This window comes from Quercus robur, chromosome 5 (genome assembly GCF_932294415.1).
Source record: "Quercus robur chromosome 5, dhQueRobu3.1, whole genome shotgun sequence".
In the NCBI taxonomy this organism is placed as follows: domain Eukaryota; kingdom Viridiplantae; phylum Streptophyta; class Magnoliopsida; order Fagales; family Fagaceae; genus Quercus; species Quercus robur.
This window is the reverse complement of record NC_065538.1, coordinates 18823429-18844925: the sequence shown is the minus strand read 5'-3', so window position 1 is coordinate 18844925 and position 21497 is coordinate 18823429. Positions and strand designations below refer to the sequence as shown.

Sequence of the window (21497 nt, the reverse complement as noted above, 5' to 3'; positions counted from 1 at the left end):
ACGTTTTAAAAACGCGGCCATAGAACCTTTTTTTTGTAGTTTATAGTTTTAGCCATACCATCAGAATAGCTATCACACAAGATTGTGCAACCTGTTTTCTTCCACTCTTCTCTATATTTCTTATAGCCACGTTTTTTTGACATATAGCCACGTTTTAAAAACGCGGCCATAGAACCTTTTTTTTGTAGTTTATAGTTTTAGCCATACCATCAGAATAGCTATCACACAAGATTGTGCAACCTGTTTTCTTCCACTCTTCTCTATATTTCTTGTAACAGTCATGTATATCATCTTTCACTTTCTTTAAAAGAGTGGATCTCAGTTTTCATAATTAGGGCCTTAATTTGTAGCCAACCCCACACTCCGCTATAGAATTTACCATTTCTTGAAAATAAATAGATTTTGCAGCACTGAAAGGAATGGAATTGTGAGTCCTTGTTTGAAAAGATTCAATTAATTTAGGTTTGAATTGGGGAAGATCCGTTTCTAATGAATTTAAGTTTATATCTTTATAGCCAAAGGTCTTGGAGTTGAATTAGCACTTTTTCATGCACAAAATACTTAGGGGTTTAGAGAGAAAGATTTCGAGTTGTGGGGTTAACAGTATGTTGTAACTATTTCTCTAAAAAAGTTAACATATTTATTACGTAATGGTTTTTTTTTTTTTTTTTTTGGTGATGTGGCAATATTGAATTGGATTGATTTAATATTTAAAATGTTGTCATGTCACCTAAAAAAATGGCATCATTGCTCTATGAGCCACATAGCCCGACATAGGTAAGGAGACTAGGGCAGGTAACAAAATAATGAATACGGCTCTTTTTTTGAAATTTCATGCGTTGACCAATAGCTCTTATTGAAAACTTCAAAGACCAAAATGCTCACTTGCTAAATTTCAGGGACTTATAATAATGTATTTTGGCTCAAAAACTATTACAATATAATAACTAGCTAAAAAAAAAATAAAGACATTAAAATTTTTTACAATTAGCAAAATTAAAAAAAAAAACAATAAATAGAGAAGCTTAAACAACTTTCAAATGTATTTTTGGTATTTTTTTTTTAAATTTATAAAGCTAATTGAAGATAATAAAATATAAACAAATATTGTGTTTATTAATCCTTCAAATAGAAAGCATTTTCATCTAAAGATTAAATTGCAATTTACAACCTTAATATTTGGGATATTTTGATTTCTCTCCTTTAAAGTTTTAAAATTTAGATCCATACCCCTAACATCGCACAAAACTTGGAAAAAATCGTTGGATAAAAACTTTACCTTTTATCAGGTCTAGATTGGAAGAACACCAGACATTTGTAGCAACAGATGGGTACCATCACTCCCTAACTTCACCCCGAAAGGATCCAAGGTCTCATTTTCCAGCCTGGTGTGCGTTTGGATGTAGATGGAAAATTAAAATTATTTCACTATTTAACTTATTTTTCCTACTATTTATGGGCACCACTACACTTTTTGGCACTATTTATGGTCTCATTGTATTATTTCAACTAATTTTTACCTTTGTTTATCATACTTTCAGCAATAATTAGCAAAATAAGTGTTATTCAAATACACCCCTAGTATGTGTTTGGATAGCATTGAAACGTGTGTTGCGTTTTGTGAGTTGCATTTTCTCCTCTTTTTTTTTTTTGTTAGCTGCAGGGGACAGCGGCTACTGTTCATGAATAGTAGCCGCACTTTTCTTACTTTTTCATCCCTTTATCACATCAATGGGTCCTGTGCACTATTCACGGGACTCACAAATATCACTTTTCAACAACTTTTTCATTAAAAATGGGTTTTACGATACTATTTACACATTTAAAAATTATTTTGCTACAGTGTTTTCAATTTCAGCAAAAATAAACTCAATCCAAACAGACCCCTAGTATCCATTGGGTAAAAGACATCATAGATTTAGATAGAAGAACATAAGGAATGGAATGGACAATTAGTTCAAAACTCCTTTAACGAAGCATCAACTGATGACTTCCTAAACATTCATTTGCCTAAAAATGAAGGTGAAGATTCTCAGGTATTTTTTGGTCAACAAAAAGGGTCACTTCACTTACAAATTAGTCTTCAAATTGATACAATAAGTCTCTTCTGCCCATTATAATTCCAATGGCCTCGCTTCAAATGAATGGAATTAGTAATTGGGTCATATCACAATACATCAACTTGGGCTTATCTACCTATAAGTCTTGCCCTGCCTCCCTCGTATTCATTAGGCTTCAAACAAATCGGCCCATAATATAGTTTTTCACAGAAATCCAGACCCCAGCAGCAATAAATTATAAAATACACAAATGACAAAACCAAAGCAAAAACCACTAAACAGTGGCATTTCATTTACAATTTACTCAGTGCTTTTGCTTTACAATCTCTCAACAATGGAGGGGCCTGGGCCAAAAGATTTGGAAGATTCCTTTTCTGAATTCACTCTATCTGAGGTATAGTCATCCTTCACTTTGTAAACACCTTCCTAGCTTCAGTTTTGCTGCCTCAACTCCCTGTAAAACCTCTGTATAAACTCCTCGGCAGCTTCGTCCACATGGGAGTCCTCATCAATATCCCTCAAAGGAAAGGGAGAGTCTGTAATCCTCAACTGTCTCACCATGGGGCTTCGTCCGAAGCCCGGAAGCGCCGGGGAAGCTTCCACCACCGCTTCATTGTTCAGCATCTCTAACACCATGGCCTTCACCGCATTAACCGTGGCCACATCATCATCTAGAGTAGCCGGCGCGTGAGCACACGTGAAGAAGTGGCTGTGGTGGTGGTGGCGGCGCTTGTTGTTGATGTGGAAGGCGTAGTTGGGGGTGTTGCTGCAGCTGAACTCGTACTCTCGTGGGGCAGAGAAGGACACGTGGTGGTGGTGGTGGTGGAACATGAGGTTGCTAATGGCTTTTCCGGCGATCTTGCCACGTTTCATCATCATGTTGAGGTCTAGCATTAGCTTTCGCTTTGATACGCCTTTTCTCAGCATGAAAAAAGCTACACGTGCTATGCTCCATATTCTCTTGGCTGCTATTACTGGTACGTTAGGTTCCATTTCTTTCAATCTATTTTTTTGATTGAAGAGTGAGGTTTTTTTTTTAATGTTGAGAGAGAGAGAAGAGAAGAGAATAGATTTGATTTGGTTATGAGAGTGAGGGGGGAGGCCGGAGGGGGATATATAAAGGGAGGTGTGTGTGAGTGAAAGAGGAGGGTATAGTGTTTTGATTCTTTTGAATATGCACTTTTGTTTTTGTTTTTGGGTGATAAACTTTTGAATATGCACTAAAGAAAGAGGAGTGGGTGCATTGATATTTAGGGTTGCTTTACACTGAAGTAAATGAGTTCAATCAATCATTATTGGTCGATTGGTACCTGGGTGGGCTCAACCTCATGCAGCCTTTGGAATTTCAATGGTACAGATCAAAAGTCCGGAAGGTTAATTTTTTTTTTCTTTTTTGGGTTCATTGATCACGTTTTAAAATCAGAACCGTGTAAAGAAAAAATATGATAAAGATGTTGGAATATACTGTGCATCTGCCAATAATACCGCTTTTAGTTTTTAAAGTTTTAAATGAGTATTATCGTTCATTTTATTAATTGATTTTAGTCTTTTTATTTATGTAGTTTTTTTATTTTTTATTTTTTTAAGAAAAAGGTAAGCAAGCTTTTTTAATTTAAATTATTTTGGAATACAGCTTTCTGATAGCTTTTTTACCCAAACATCTAAACAATTGCCCTCCCTTTTAACATGCTTAAAATTGAACCATTGTAAAGAACTCGCTAGTAATTTAGTCTCTTCGATAATGTGACCATACAAGGTAAACGAGGGTCTGCTATCTCGCAGTGCAGAAATGACCAACAAAGAGTCACCCTCGGATTCAATCTTGTGAATGCAGAAATCCTTCGCAAACTGGACTGCAGCACTAGCAGCCAAAGCTTCAACCGAATGGTGGAGGGGAATTTTCTGACTCATAGCATCGATGATATTGAATTTTCTAGGTGACATGATTTTTTTAATATTAGAAAACTCCACATTAGTATTGCCACAACAAAAACCTATGACTTAAAAAAAATCCCAAATCTGAACTCATTAGAAATGGGTATTTCTCAATTTAAAACCAAATCAATTCAATCTAAGCCTTAAATTGAAACAAGTTCATCTTTCAACATCATTTTCCACTCCAACTTTTAGAAGAACATGCATCATCGTTTTCATGACCCTGATACATCAACCAACTTAAAAAATAATGTCCTCTATCTTTGGGCATGTAACTGAAAATACTATAATCGTTTTAGTCCTACTATTAGAACAGCTATCACAAGATTGTGTAACCTGTTTTCTTCCTCTCATCTCAGTTTTCTTAACTTAGGAGTTAGGGCTTTGTAGCCAACCCTTCACTACTATAGCATTTACCATTTCCTAATAATACATGGTTTTAGCAGCATTGAAAGGAATAGAATTGTGAGTCCTCGTTTCAATTTAGGGCTCAGATTCAATTAATTTGGCTTTGAACTAACAATACTTAACAAAAGGATTAATAGTGATCTTTTTTGAAACTTCATAGGCCAATAGCACTCATTGAATATTCAAAGACCAAAGTATTTTGGCCTAAAAAATATTACAATAACTAGTTAAAATTAAAATTTCAAAAACTAGCCAAATTAGCTTAAACAACCGTCAAATGTATTTTTGGTTTTTTTACATTTTTTTAAAGCTAATAGAAAATTATAAACCATAAACAAATATCGTGTTTATTAATCCTTCAAATAAAAAACATTTTAATTTAAAGATTAAATTGCAATTTACGACCTTAATATTGGGGATATTTTAATTTTTTTTACCTTTTAAAAATTTCAAAATATAGATCCATACCCCCTACCGTCATGTAACATTTGAAAAAAAGCTATTTTGTGTTCGTTCATAGAAAAATGTTTGATACAAACACGTTCTTGCAGCCAAGTTAATTAGGATGGGTAGTCTCAAAGCCACCTACCAAAAACTTTGGGTTCAAGCCATGAAAAGCCAAGTACTTGAAAGAAAAACACCTACCAAAGTTTTGGGTTCAAGCCACATAAAAGCTAAGTACTTGAAAGAAAAATCCCCATTCAAAGCCAATCCCCTAGAAAATATCTCTTGGACTTGTCGCAATATACTTAACTCAAACAATATTGTAATGTGTGGTTGCTCTTATTAGAGAGTTTGCAATATTGTGTCCCGTACTTTAGCGCATTATATGCGAAATAAACATGATACATGTCCTTTAAAATATATTTGTATTTTAAAGGACAAAAACCCTAGATAGAAACTTTACCCTTTATCAGATTAGGAATGGAGAAGCACAAGACAATTAGAAGCTCATAAGGAAGCTCATAATATCCTTTGGGTAAAAGACATCATAATAGAAGCTCATAAGGAATGAAATGGACAATTAGTTCGAAGCTCCTTTAATGAAGCATTAACTATGACTTCCTAAACATTCATTTGCCTCAATTTTTTTTTAAAAAATATATAGTTTGAACCTATAATGGCCATTTCTAATGATTGTTATTTATCATCAAAATAAGACATAAATTGATTTTTAGTGTAAGCGGAGGATCAAATTCTAAATCTCTTATTCGATGACGAAAAAACTTATTAATTAAACTAACTAGAGCCTACTATTTACCTCAAAATAAAGGTGAAGATTCAATTTTTTTTTTTTTTTTGTCAGCAAAAAGGGTCACTTCACTTACAAATTAGTTTTCAAATTAATACAATAAGAATAAGTCTCTTCTGCCCATTATAATTCCAATGGCCTCACTTTAAATGAATGGAATTAGTTTTTCAAAAATAAAAAGGAATTAATAATTGGGTCATATCATAATCTTAGTAGCCACTACAAAATTTCAAAACTCCCCATGCTATAACTGGACATGTATTGTAGTACATCTTTAAAACTTTGGCGAATCCAAAGTTTGATTAATGGGTAGTACATCTTTAAAACTTTGGCGAATCCAAAGCTTGATTAATGGGCCATTCTTTCATCTCACGATATCACTCCAAATCCAAGCCATTATTAATGACATCAACTTGGGCTTAATTACCTTTAAGTCTTCCACAGACTCCCCCATATTCATTGGGCTACAAAAAAATCGGCCCATAATATAGTATTCCACAGAAATCCAGACCCCAGCAGCAATATAACATCTCACGGAACAATTCTATTGCTAGAATTGTAATGTTCATGAGGTGTAGGGAAGGCAATTTTTGTCCGACCCGTGGGTATCCGGCCCAGCCCGACCCTAATGGGCCGGGTTTTACCCGGTACGATTAGGAATAGGGTCGCGTATGGATTAAAAAAAAAAAAAACCCCGAAACGGGTCTGGGTTTTATCAAAAAAACTCGAGACCCGACCCGAAATCCGGCTCGGATAAAAACCCGGTACCCTGAAATTACAAAAATACCCTATATATATATATATATATATATACACCCCTATAATCTAACCCTAATCCCTCATTTCTCTTCAGCAGCAACTGAACTCAGCAGCCTCCCTGCCTCAGTCCGACACTCCCTCTCCCTCATTTCAGCTCACTCCCACACTCCGACACTCCCTCACCCTCACTCCCACACTCCCTCATGCCTCCCTCCCTTAGTCCGACACTCCCTCTCCCTCAGCTCAGTCACTCCGACACACCCTCAGTCCGAGAAAGGTACCACCTCGTTCACTATATATAGTAGTTCTACGCTTGTATATGTGTGTGAGTTTTGGTTGCATTTTGACGATCTTGTGAATATTGTTTTGGTAGTTATAATTTTTGCAAAAAGAAATTTCAGTTTTAGTAGGAAAACTAAGCTAGATAGTTGCTTTAATGGAGTTTTTCTCAATAATGGAAAAATAAATTTTTTATTATTTAAATTTCAGATTAATAAAGCATAAATGGATGGTTGTGTTCCTTCCTTCAATCTTCATTTTCTTTGTCTTGCTTGCCTATCTTGTTGCGGGTAAGCAAAAAGTTGCAGACTTTTCTTATCTCATTTGTTTCGGTTTTTTGATATGTGAATTGGGTTTTTCAGTTTTCAGTTCTTTGTGTTGGTTCGGTATGTGAATAGAAAAAGATTATAGGTGATTTGCTTCTTATCAGCAGAAGAAAAAACAAAAGCTGTATAAGGAATAAAATTTGTTGTTGCTTATGGCTCCTTTCCTCTGTTTCATGTCAATGCTAAGTTTTTGGAAAGTAATCTGATTTGGATTTTTTGTTTTAAAATTTTGGATTTTTTTTTCTTCAATGTTTCATTAAAATTTGTTTGAATTTTTTTCAGTGTTGTGATGATAATAATGTTTATTTGGGTTTTGGGTGGGTGAGGGTTTGGTTTATGGGTTAAGGTGTTTGTAGTGTTTTGGGTTTGTTTTGGTAATTAGGATTGGATTTGATGATAAGTAATAAATTGGGGATGTTGAAATCAGTGAAACTAAGTGTGAAATATGGTAGTGAATTTTTGTACACATATCTTTTTCTGATTCAAGTCTCAAAGCATTCTGTTCCCCTGTTCTTTCCCTTCATATCTGTATAGTTTGTTTAATGGAAGAAATTGTTTATTATTTTTTGTGTTTGGAATGTAGAGCCTAAAACGGAGATGGAAGACACAAACACAGACACAAACAAATATGGTTCTTCCTCGCCAAGTGGCTCTCCCTTGAGAACTGGATGTTGTCCCTTGCCAACTATGCGGTCTCCTTCGCCATTTTCACGATCACCCTCATCATTGTCACCTGGTAGCTCACCCTCAGGATCACCATTAAACAACGAGTAAGTGTTTGAATTTGTAGTTAATCATGTTTAATTATGATTGCGTTGATAGAATTTGTAAATTTGTGTAATTATGAATTTGTGCCTATTAATCAATGAGTATGTGTAATAATAAATTTGTGATAATTTATTTTGATTCTAACTCCCAAACTTCTGAACCAATTAGGAATCCAAAATCCTTGACGGCGGACTTAGTGGGAGAAGACTTAGAGGTAGAGGAACAAGAAGGGACAGAGGAAGAGGGAGAGCAAGAGCTTACAAATGAGGAATTGGATACAAGTAAAAAAAGAAAGACTACCTCAGATGTTTGGGCTCATTTTACAAGGAAGAAAGTTGATGGAAAAGTTAAAACCCAATGCCATCATGGAAAAGAAACATGGGAGTGCTAGAATGGAATTTGATCATTTCATTGATGAGGGAGTGTTGAAGAGGAGTGAAAATTTTGATATTTTGGGATGGTGGAAAAGTAATGGTCTCAAGTATCCTACTTTACAAAGGATTGCAAGAGATATTTTAGCCATTCCTGTCACAACTGTTGCTTCAGAATCTGCTTTTAGCACTAGTGGGAGACTTTTAAGTCCATACCGTAGTAGGGCAATGATGTGTGCTCAGAATTGGTTATAGAGTGAAATCAACGGTTAGCAATTGTCTAATTTCTATTTATAAAATCAAAATTGTATTTTTATATTTGCTAGTTACAATTTGATGAAGTTTATTCTATTTTTTAATTCATTGTTGTTGTAGGTTCTTCAACTATGTTTGGAGATTATACACTTCAATTAATTCTTGATGATGGGGAGCCTAATGAAGAGGATGGGAGTTGTGTCACAATTGTGGATGATTAGACATTTTGTATTAATTTAGTAGCCTTTTTAATTTCTTAGACTTGTTGGATTAATTTGTTGGTTTATAATTATTCTAAGCCTTTTTAGCCTTAATTTCTTAGCCTTTTTAATTTGTTGGTTTGTGGAGGATAAGACATTTTGTAATTTCTTAGCCTTTTTAATTTCTTAGACTTGTGGGATTTGTTTTGTAGTTTTTTAATTTCTTGAACTTGTTGGACTTGTGATACTTAGTTCTTGGACTTGTTGGATTTATTTTATTTTTATGTTTAGCTGGTGATTTTAGTTGTGATTTATTGATTTATAGATGTATAATTAACAAGTGATTTATTGATTTATGATTAACCTATGATTTGGATTGATTTGGCTGCATATGATTTGGATTGATTTGGCTGCCATATAACGTGGCCCAAATGCCAAAAATCTTAATACAAAAAAATCTTAATGGGCTTGAATGGCTTGAATTGGGTGCCATATATGGCTTGAATCTGGCAAAAAATCTTAATGGGCTTAAAAAAAATGGTTGGGCTAGATTTGGACCCAAGCTGCTAAACGGGACCCGGAAAAAAAAACCCGATTAATAATTAGGCTGGGTCTGAGTCGTGGGTCTTGGCCCGCGGGTCGGGTTTGGGTATGCAAAAACCCGACCCGAACCCGGCCATTCCTAATGAGGTGTAGGATTTGGTGTTTAGTGTGTGGGGCGTGTGTCAGCTTTGACGGAAAGATCAAGTCATTTTGTAATTGGACCAAAATGCCCTTTAATTTTATCTCAAATATATATATATATATATATATTACATAAATAAAATTAGTAGCATAGTAAAAAATGTTTTTCAAAGAAACTTATATATTTAATCTCTTGTAAACATTTAATGAGTTTTTTTTTTTTAATTTTTTTTTTATTCTTAAATTTTGAAAGAAATTTTTTTTTCTTTCCATTGTTTTTATGTTATTATAGAGTCCAACCTTTACAAGAGATTAAACGTATATAAGTACAATCTCTCGATCCCATCCAATTAAGGAAGCCATAAATGTTTACAAGAGATTAAATATATAAGTTTCTTTGAAAAACATTTGGCGAGGGTTGTTTTTACACTTCTTGTACCTTAGACACGTGTCTTGATGTTATTAGACAATGTTTAGTCTAGACTTTTTCTAAGAAGGAAGTTAGGGCTGACGCTTTCGCAAAATGGGCTCCAAGGTCCCATTCTGCCACTGACAGTTTGTGCGTAAACATTGAGTCCAAAGTCTAGGGGATTACGCTGTAAACTAGGCTTATTCCTTGTTTTTATCGTAAAAGGAACATTTCCCCAGTTTCTACTGTGAAACTGACTTTTCTTAACTTTTTGCTATGCAATAAAGCTTTCGGTACTTTTCTGCAACGTGAATGACTACTCTTCATTTTCTACTATAGAAATACTTTTCTAATTCATGCACATGAAAAACTCTAAAATCCAAATAAAATACCCATCAAGCAAATGTTAGTTTACATGGGTTAGCATATACTCAAATATATGCGTATCCACCTATACACACACACACATATATGCGTATATATACTTATACGCATCCACCTATATATATATGGTAGAATAATGATTAGTCCATATTAAAAGGAAAACACATATTAGCAAAGAAGAAAAAAGAAAGCTTCAACAGAAAAGGTTTAGCTAGCACAATAGCTAATACGACAAATATGATAAAAAAAGGTGCGATAGCATAATAACTAATACAACAAACAAAGATACCACAGCTGATGTAGCAAATATGATAAAAAAAAAAAGGTGCTACAGCTGAATAGATGTAAATATTCGTGACAACGATAAAATATTGAGTCTTCTCGCAATAAGTGAACCAAAAAGGAACTTGAACTCGAACTCAAACTTGAACAACCTTGTTATAGGCTTCTGCTATTAAAGTTGTGTATTTTGGGGAATGAGCCTAAATGACTACTTGTTACTAATTTTGGGATTCCAAAGAGTGAGTTTGATGAAGAGGGAGGGAAAATATGGTCTATTGATGCATGCTCCTATTTCTGCCGTGATTTCTCTCTTCTTTTAACCATTTTTTTTTTTTTTTTTACCACTGTCTTGCCATGGGTCGCTCCCCCTTTCATCTAGGGCTACTTCCCCATTTTATAGTGAATTGATTCCATGAGATTTTTCCCTTTTACACCTAGGGCTTCACTAAATGTTTTTGGTTTGTTATGGCATTCCTTTAGAACTGTCCACCAACCCATTAGTTGCCCGACCACTACTACTGCTCAATACATTCTCACTCCACCACTACTTATTTCATGAAAAAATTCCTTTTTGTTTGTTCTTGTTACAAGCCTTTCCCTTCTTTCTTAAATGGATAAGGACTTGGGTCTCTCACTACCTACCTTTGTAGCATGCATCAGGTGGTCTAGCTGTCTACTACCTCTTTTGGGCAAAATGTCATCCCAGTAAGGCATTTTCCCAAAAGAAGCTTTGGCTGGAAACCTAAAATAGACTCTTTTTCCCCCACCACCAAACCACATCCTCTAAATCCTTTGATCGTGGGCCCACCTCCTTTGTATTGGCTGGGTACAGGTTGGTGGTGCCCCGATCCTTGTGTGCTTGCTTCACTATCCTCTGTTTTTGTCTTCTTTTATTCTCATATTGTTTCTACCGTTGCAGATTGGTTTTGTTTTGTCCTGTTGCGTGTCTACTCTGCCAATGTTTATCCTTTGTGGAAGAGGGCATGGGCTCTTGGGCTTGCCTTGCTTTCTTTTGTCTATTCTATGATTTTGTTTTTGTTTTGTTTTGTTTTTTTTTTGTTTTTTTTTTTTTATGTTTTTTTTTTATGTGTTTTCTGTTGCTGGCCTTGTCTCATTTCTTCACTCATTTCCTGTTATGTTTGTCATTTCTTTTGGTCTGGTTTTTCTTTCATTCACGCAATTCCTGCTGTTGACACTTTCTATTGTTCCTTATTTCTTTCTATCATGTTTCTGCTACAAATTTGTATTCTGTTGCTGATTTGTATTCTACTGTAGACCACTTTCCCTGTTTCCCATGCATTTCTCTCTCAGCCCAGGCGTAAGTCTAGGCTTTTGTTTCTTTTCTGTTTTCTTTGAATCTTTCTTGCTCTTCGGTCTTCTTGGTAGGCCTTTGGACCTTACTTTTTATTGGGCCTTCCTCCTCATGGGCTTTTGGGTATCCATTGGCAAAAATGAGCATCAACAACATTTTTGACTATGCCAGTGTGCCACTACTTTTATCTATATAGTGTATATATATATATATATATATTTGTTTTATGATAAAAATTTTCTTTTAATGTTTCAATCTCATTAAAATTTGAATTCAAGAGTCTAAATATTTTTTAAAAGAGTTTTTTTTTGGAGGCTAAAGCATAAAAAAATACATAATTTAATTTATATTTTTTAAAAATAATTTTTTTAAACTATGGTCCCACTCAGATCAATAACTATGAAAGAGAAGGAAAGAAATGAGAGAAAAAAGGGTAAATTAAATTACACCTCTAAAGTTTAGATGTGTATGGATTTTATACTCTGAAGTTTCAGAATTTGGAATTTATACCTTGAAGTTTAGGGTGTTTAGATATTATACCATGACATTTCAAAATTTGGATTTTACCTTCTAAATTTTGGAGGTGTTTGGATTTTATACTCCCAAATTTTGAAATTACAGGGTGTAAGATCTAAATACCCTAAATTTTAGTGAGTAAAATCTGAACACCCTTAAAATTTAAATGATAAAATTCAAATTTTAAAATGTTAAGGTGTAAAATCAAAACATTCCCAAACTTTAGAATGTAAATCTAAATTTTGAATTTTTAGAAAATAAAATCTAAAGCACTCCCAAACTTATAATTTTCAATTTACCTTAAAATAAAAATTCAAAAGATAAAGATGAACGTTAAAAAACATAGGATGGGAGAGAGATGAGAAATCATTGAAAGGAAGATAGTAAAAATGGTTTAAAGGGTATTGAAGTAATATGATGCCATGTACGTTGTTTCCTTTCCTATGCCGCCTGACACGCATCACATTAAGTGTTGTTTCCTAATGCAAAAACCACTATTAACAGTGTCATTTCATTTACATCGTTTACTCTGTGTTCCTCCAAAAAAAAAAAAAAATTTACAACATTTATTACTCTCTGTTTCTGCTTTACAATCTCTCAACAATGGAGGGGTTTGGGTCAAAAGATTTGGAAGATTCTCTCTCTGAATTCACTCTTGCTGAGGTAGAGTCATCCTTCTCTTTGTTTTTCCACTTATGGGTCTGTCATTTTTTATCTTACTCTGCTGGAAATTAAACAACTTAGCCGTAAACACCTTCCTAGCTTCCCTTTTATATGATACGAATGGTTGAATTTTTTTTATATGCTGGGGTGCTTTGTATTATGATATTTGAGTGTTTTACTTGGCTGTCCAATTCAGCTTTGTATCTCAACCATCTAAGCTTCCGGATTTACATATTGCCACCAAGCTTTGAACTTCGAAATTTAAATGAAAGACCCTCCTTTTTTTTTTTTTTCGCTGGGTGATTGGCTAGTGGTTTGGTATTAGTTTATATGAAGATGGGTTTTGATTAAGGCCTTCCCTACTAGGCTGAGGAGGCTTTATAAGCTTGGGTAGGTGGCAAGTGGCAACCTTTAAAGGAAGAACAATCATAGGGGATGTGCTTTTAGGTATAGTATACACTAATCTATGATTTTCAAGTGGTCAATTATGCTGCAGCATATCAAGGTTGAAAGTTGAAACTATTATTTTGCTTGAGAGGAAGAGGGCCTTTTTTTTAGCATTTAATGTACTTGTAACTCTAAAGAAGAAAAGGGAAATTTGCTTGAAACAAACAAAGGAAGAATCCGGGATAGGACTTGCCTTTTTGCTTAACTGGTTGGCACCTTTTGGTGTTTTCAACAGAGAGATCTAGGTTCAAATCCCCCCTCCCCCAACTATCAAGTTATCAAGAAAAAAAAAGATTACCAGATAAGGACTCAGTAGGTAGAATGCACTAATTTTTTTTTTGTTACAGGGCTTGTACGGTACAACACAGTATGACTTTTGTTTGCACATTGGACCTCAATGGGCAAGTGCAACACTAAAGAGGATCCTTACACTTTAAAGGATATTAGTTACCATGTGGTACATATATTTGAATTGATTAGTCTGACACTCCTATCAGAAGGGAAATTAATTGTAGTTTATAGAGTGCTTTACTTTCCACTTTCACTAGCATCAAAGTTTTGAGTTAGCTAATTATTTTAACAAAGGGGGAAGGGACGATCTTTCTTCCAAAATTGATAATTTAGTAATTCTGTTACATTTTTTGGTGGAAATTTATATAAACGATTATAAACTTCTTTTTTGAGCAATACATACTTATCAAAAAAAAAAAAAAACTTCTTTTTTGAGCAATACTTGTTTCTGTGTCAGAGCATTGTGTAAGATTTGCAGAAATAATTTCTGAAAGACTGAAATCTTATATTCTAGCATTGTATGATTTGTTCACTATACTGATCAATATATGGTTAAATTGTGTGACCTTCCTCCATTCATATTATGTTGCTTCTGGTGGTGATGAGATTAGTTTTCCAGCTGATACTTTCTAAAACAAAGAGGATGTGGTGTGGATTTATTTTTGGTTGATCAAAGCTTGCTAAAACATCACAATTATAATAGTGTGCAAAACTCTTCCTATTCGGGCTAAATGAGCATGTTCCTTTGTTTTTGCAATGAAATTGGCACCCTTAGATCAAATGTTGAGATTCGTTGAACCCCAGTAGTTGAAATAGATTATGAAGGGTGGAGCTGGAGGGGGGGAGGGGGGGCAATTTAAACTCCAGTGGTTGGAATAGATTATGACATTATGTTCATTTAATTTGCATTTTTGTATTAAATATTACCATCACACTGCTCTCTTTTTGTTTAACTTCTAATATTATTTATTGTTCTTTCAAAGATCATAGAAATGGGGAAAATATTCAAGGATGTAGGGGAACAATCACTGGGTCAGGAGTTTTGCCAAGATATTGCAATCAGCTTTAGGTGAACTTCCATTTCACTTGTATCTTAACTTTAGCCTAATTCAATGAAACACCCCTTATGTGCTTCCTTATAACAGGGTTTAACTAATCCTCATATCATATATTTTTCTTGGCTTGCTTTATCATTGCAGTCGCTCAGCTAGTCGTAAGGGAAAATCTGCCATAACATGGGAGCAGGTTTTTAATTCAAACTCTACCAATTTTTTCTCCGTTTTTGAAATTCTTATAACTATATCATTCTCATTGTGTTGTAGGTACAAAGTTGGTTCCTGAACAAACAAGAACAGTTGCAAGATAAAGCTACTCCCTCATCTGGTGCCCTAAAATTATTTGTTGATCATTCAGATGCACCTATTTCAAGCAATATCCCTCAAAGTTCAACTTCTAAAGGTCAATTTGTTTGTCAGCATGGGTGGAACAGTTGACAAGATAGTCATGATTATTATTATGTTCCATACTTGTTCTATGGGATTTGAGATTCAATGCTCAAATAGTGATTACATATAAACAAAATTATCAGGAAAAATAAGTTGTTTGATTGATCACAAAACTATATTTTGGTTTGTTTACTGCAATATCAACATAAAATATCACTCGTTGTTGAGTAAAAATTAGTTTTCTCTATGCTGTCATATCACTGAATTCAGAACAAAGAGAAGAAGAAAAGGTAATCACAAAAAAAAAAATTGTAATCTGATAAATCTCTTGATGTGGATTCATCTGCCTAAAGCTTGACAAAATTCATCATAGTATGTTGGTTCAGGAGTGGCATATAAACATAGGGTGGTTTAGGGTTCATTCTCAATAGTGCCCGTGACTTAATTGATAGATTGTAATATTAAAATTTTTTTGCTGATACATGGTCACGTATAATTGCCTGGTGCTTCAACAACCTAAACTGAGTACCTTACCAACATGTTGGCCCCAACTTGGGAACTATGGTTTAGCTTATGAAAAGGTGCTCACAAGTTTACTCTGGCCCTTTTCTAAGCATTTTGAGTACCAATCTCCTAATGCACTGGCTAAGTCAGTTCTGCAGTTGTATAAGTGATGTTGCATTTTTTGCAAATTGTTTTAATTAGTTCAATTTCGAATATATTTTATTTGTATTATACTCATCTCAATTAACTGTGTGAGTACTGTATATATATATTTTTTCTTTTTATCTTAATAAAAATAAACTATTTTGTTTGTTTTAAGTATTCTTCCTGTTTCTCCATGTCTTATCCAGTATTTTTTATTTATTATGTCTGCTACTGTTTATCACTCAACGACCATATGGGAGGGGTTATTTTTGGCAATACCTAGTGCAACATATTTTTGGCCGCTTTATTTGTTGTGTTAATGTTGTATGTTATCCTCATGTCAAGCCATGGAGGTCTACTATGGTTTAAAATGCATTCTCAATATACATTTCTAGAGAAGCTTATGATAACAATTATTATTGCAGTTAGAAAGGCCTCAGATCTTTCAGAGTTGAGGTATGAAGCTAAATCGTCGAAAGATAATGCATGGTGAGAATGTATCTTTTAATTGAGAAATTCAAAACCTTATCTTGAAATGTATACATGCTTATTAGCTATATGAAATATGTACTACGTGTTATATACATAGCATATAACTTCTAAAACAATTGTACATCTTCATGCATAGGATTTGGCGTTATATATACTTTTTCTTATACATAGCAATATGGCATATAAAATTTAAAATACTTGTATGTCTTTGTGCATAGGGTTTGGCATCATTATATTCCTTTTATTATACAAGAACCAGTTTAGAAACATAATTCAATGGTGTTAAATCGTTACTTCAGTGTGCCTTTTGATTGTAATGGCTTTTGCTGGAGCACTTATGTGTTCTTCCAATTTCTGTTTATGTATGTAATGCTTGTAATTCTGTGGGATTTCCAGACCTTGAGGAGGTTAGATGCATGAAGAATGTAACTTTAGCTATTAAGGGTTTTGGCATATTATGGTAGTGACAGGTAGGCCAATCTGATTTTAATTAAAATTGAAAAAAGAAGAAGAGTGTATCATGTTCATTAATCAGGTTACAGCCCAAATTAGTAATATTTAAAAATATATTGAGAAGTGTTTCTTGATTTTTTCCTTCTAATGTGCCCAACTTGAAATCATTAAATTTAGGTAGGTTGGTCATTGGATTTATGTGGGTAATTTATCTGCTATAATTGAGGGCATCATAGACCACTTGCTGTTTATAAGAAATGATAAGCAGGATAATATTCTAGGAACATTTGTTCAGGTAACCCCAAGATATATCAATTAAAATTTGAACTTTAAACTTCACAAATATGGATTGCAAATTCAATACCCTTATACGCTATTGTTCTCTTTGAGTAGTTATACTTGTTTTTAAAACCTATAATTGTTGTTATCATTGTAGTCAAAGGCAAGCTGGGTGCTCGCCTAGTCGCCCGGGCAAGCAAGGTGCCACTAAGGCACCTTAAAGGCTCTAAGGTGAGGTGCCTTTAGTGAGGCACTTGCCTTTACAGCCTAGGCAAGTAAGGCAGTGACTTAAGCCATGAAAAAGGCACTAAGGCAAGAGCCTTAGGGTTTTTTTTTTTTCCTTTTAAATTTTAGATTTTTTATAGTAGGTTGTTGTATTTGTAAAACCTTATTAATTTAAAAAGGCATGTTATATAAAACCTATTGTTAGTTAAATTAATTTACAAAAGTTTGTTGCAAAACTTATTGTTAGATTAATTAATTTATATAGAAGCTTGTTGTAAAACCTATTGTTAGAATAACTAATAGAGTCTAAATCATGTCATTATAATATTTCAATACACTATGTATGTATGATTTAAATTCTATATGTATAATAAATATATAAAAAATTTGGCGCCTTGCTTTACTCGAAGTAGTGCCTTTTTGTCACCTCATGTCTCGGGCGATACAAGGCCTTGGCATCTTAAGGTCACCTTTTGCCTTTGACTACCTTGGTTGTTATGGAGTCCCACTAAAGCAGTAGCCCCTCCTGTAATTGCTCAAAATCATGTATGGTAGGTATGTCAATATGAAATGATAACTGGAATATACTACTGCTATTTGCATAATATAAAGAATGTCTTCCTTCTTCCATGAAATTCAAATTAGGTAAGAGAATAAAACAAATTTCACATTACCTTCTTATGTGTATATTTCATTTATAGATTATATAAAGTTATAGAATATTTTGCTTGTTCCATGTGTTAACATAATTACATAGTTCAAACTTCGTGCTGATACTATTTCTTTATATTTTGACATTAAAGATTTCATGATGATGTGTACAATATATTTCTAAAGGTCCAATATGAGCACTTGACACTGTAACAATGAGTTGCACGTTGCTGTTAGTTCAGAACTTGGAAAATATAAACTATAAAATGTATTGTAAAAGTAAAAAGAAGTCGTGAAAGTAAGATAACATTAAGAAAGAAATGGTTTTGGTTAAACATTACATTTGTGGACAAGTGAAGGTTCGTTAAGGATTTATAATATCTTGTAAAGTTACTTGGAGCTTTTGCTTGAATATTCTTTATTTCAATCACTGGTATAATTTACCCTTTTTTTTTAATGCATGCTTGCTTATATGTATGTTATTACCTTTAAATATTTCTAAATCATTACGAGCTTCAATCTCTATTTCCCTTAACCCCAAACTTTGAATCATGAATCTATTCTTCCTACCTTGCTTGGAGTTGCATCGACATCACTTAGCATACTTTGTGTATGAATTCACGACTTAATAGGCCAACAGATCTTTTAAGATAGTTTATTGTTCATATTTGCAACGGTTTTTTCTAGGATTTCATGCTGAATTCTAATTAATTCAGAATAAAGCATAGATTCTTTCTTTGATACAACTCTGTTAAAAAACTTAATAAGTTCAAAAAGATTCAAGTAGTAGTGGTTCCGAGAATTCTGGTTTCCATGATGTTAAAATGTAAACTCAAGAAAATCACAATTATTTTTACAGCTAGGATGGAATCAATTTCAAAATATATAATCTTGGTTGTGAATGTTGTAATCTCCTTTGAATTGATATTGTAATCGTACCTAAGATTTTTATGGCTTTCCAGGTATGATGTTGCTTCGTTCCTCAGTTATAGGGTTCTTCATACAGGTGAACTTGTAAGATTCATCATCATCATCATCTTTGTTGTTATATATTTTAGGGATAATAAAAATTTTCTTAACAGAGGTCCCTTTCAATTATTAATATCTTTGGAAAAAAAAAAAAAAAAAAAAAAAAACAATTCCATATCTATGTGCTAAATAAAACAGGCTGCTTTGTAGTGTTTGTCGCATAAATATGCTTCATGAGCAACAGATGCTTGGATTATTTCAAGCAAGAGCTAGTCTGGAATCCTTATTGGTATTTAACCTGATTTGAATTTAGGATAATATAAGTGAGGCTAATCTAGAGATAAATTTATCCAATTTGGTATAAGCTTTGATTCTTGATGCATTTGTCTGTTTTCTTCTTCAAATTTGATTCTTGTTGCATTTAGCATAACTAGCTTCTCTCTTCAAGAGGGAAAAGAAAGAGTTGTTTGTATATAACTGTATATCTTACTAGCTGATATCGATAAGCTACCCTGTTGGTGCAAAAGAATGATGATTGCCTGTGGGAAATAGGAATCCAATTGTCAGGGGTCTCTTACGTTGGGTACATTTCCTATAAAAATAGAAACATGTTGGCAAGAAATTGTTGTGGTTCAGATTGTAAAATTATCAAGCATTATTTTTATTTTTTATTTTTTATTTTCGGAATATTTACTGTTCTCTCTCGCACATACAATTTATCTGGATAAGTGTTTGTAAAAGAAAAAATCAGGTTGGAATAACAAAAATAGCTTCATTCTTCAGTTAGCTTATAGCATAGATACTCAATGCAAAAAGGTACACTTGGTGAACTCCCATTTTGTGTGGGATTAATTAGTCCTCACAAAATTAATATCTGTCAAATTGTTGCATGCAATTATATAGTGATATGAGATACTGTGGAACAAATCAAGATCATAAAGCATGATATTGGCTAATCTATGTAAAGGTGTGAAATCGTGTTATATATCACAGGAAGTTCGTGTACGATATGCTGGCTTTGGTAAGGAGGATGATGAATGGGTGAATGTTAAAAATAGAGTGCGAGAGCGGTCTATTCCTTTGGAAGCCTCTGACTGTCATAAGGTGAAGGTTGGAGATCTTGTGCTATGCTTCCAGGTAATCTTTTCCGTAGGCTTTTTTATTTGATTTTGTTTGTTGGATATGATCCATAAGTTGTGCTACAAACTTACAATCATGGGTCCTCATGTCCAAACAAACATGATGCCTTCAAAATGATGAGCTCTTAGATATTGATGCAGGGAGCATTAAAATCATTTAAGATTTTATTTTTGAATGTGAAATTAATTTTGTTTTTGAATTTAAATTTTGAATGGGGTTTTACATGTTAAGGGTTTTAAGGGATTTGATTAGGTATTTTCTATATTAGTGCAATCCCTAAACCCTGTTTAACTAGTATTCCTGTAACAATGAAAAGGGGAGATGATATTGAATAAGAATTATTATAACGAGTTGAGAATTTGTCTCCTCCTTTGTTCTCTTTGTTTGGTGGGGATGCTAAATGCCCCCAGGTGGTGAATCCTAGGATTTGTTCTTTTGTTACTTTTTTCATTTCCTATATCCCATTTGTGTTCTGCATCAGATATTCAAATGTCTAGAACAACAAAATTTCATAATTATCAGTCCTACTTAACTTGGGAAGGAAATAATGGAGGGAGCTTGTTAGTTAGTCAAAAACTTTCCCCAGATTTTACAGATATCTTCTCTTTTTGTCTCAACGGCCTGTTCACAGGAAAGAGAACATCATGCAGTTTACTGTGATGCCTATATTGTTAAAATCAAAAGGATGCCACATGACAATGACAGTAAGGGCTGCAGGTGCATCTTTGTTGTCCGCTATGACCATGATCACACTGAGGTAATATATGGCAAGTTACATTGTTTAAATTTCTCTTCCTCTCTCACTTATGTGTGTGCATGTGTGTGAAACTTTCAAAAATACTTTTGTATCTGATCATTGCTATAGATTTTTGGTTGTGTGAAAACTATATATATTAATTCTGCCTGAATCCATTTGCCGTAAACCAGGAAAAAGTTGAGCTTGGGAGGATATGTAGCAGGCCAACACATTATTCACGGTCCCCTATGGATATTGAAGTAGGGTCTACACAATATTATTCACAGCCCATCTTTGAATTACAAGAAGGAATCAAATTTCCTTTTTAACTTGTGTACATCTTTTATGCGGTTATGGAACCAAATGAATGGGGCGGTGCTAGTGTGGGAGGTTGATGTGCATAATCATCTAAGACTTTTTGAATGTTACCTATTGTAAGCCTATATACTAATAGAATAGGCAAATTAACTACTAACCATAGAACTTTTTTTTTTTTTTCCTTTCTTTTAAAGTTTTCTTATCAATACTAGGGAGTTATTTTGTTCCACATGTATATGAATCTGCTATTGTCATGGACCTCTTAGAGACTTAGACCATGCTATCGACCTAGATCAATGTCTAGAAGCGGGCTAGAAACTATTTTCTTGGCTTTTGGCTCTTCAATTGTGACCAAGAAATTTGACCAAGTTAGATAGCTCATTATCAATTTTTTGCTAAGGGATAGCTCATTATCATTGAACCATAGTGATGCCTCAATTTCATCAGTGGCTGCCTCCTATCCCAAAGTTCGTACTCGTACCAGGCCAATTTAGGTACTTGGTTACCATTGAAGTATAGTGATTATTCTGATTAAAGGAT

At 33.8% G+C, this 21497-nt stretch overlaps 2 protein-coding genes across 2 annotated transcripts; one reads left to right on the top strand and one right to left on the bottom strand.

The window, feature by feature from the left end:
* Nucleotides 1-2317: 2317 nt before the first annotated feature.
* On the bottom strand, nt 2318-3272 carry LOC126725375 (uncharacterized). The gene has a single exon (XM_050430075.1). The coding sequence runs from the start codon at nt 3051-3053 to the stop codon at nt 2493-2495; it is 561 nt and encodes a 186-aa protein (XP_050286032.1). The 5' UTR covers nt 3054-3272; the 3' UTR covers nt 2318-2492.
* A 9419-nt stretch (nt 3273-12691) lies between these two features.
* Nucleotides 12692-21186, top strand: LOC126725374 (protein SAWADEE HOMEODOMAIN HOMOLOG 1-like). Its single transcript, XM_050430074.1, has 9 exons — nt 12692-12863; nt 14585-14670; nt 14801-14846; nt 14924-15059; nt 16120-16183; nt 18757-18808; nt 19757-19900; nt 20535-20660; nt 20831-21186. Exons 1-9 carry the CDS (start codon nt 12804-12806, stop codon nt 20966-20968), a joined length of 852 nt encoding a protein of 283 aa, XP_050286031.1. The 5' UTR covers nt 12692-12803; the 3' UTR covers nt 20969-21186.
* Nucleotides 21187-21497: the final 311 nt, after the last annotated feature.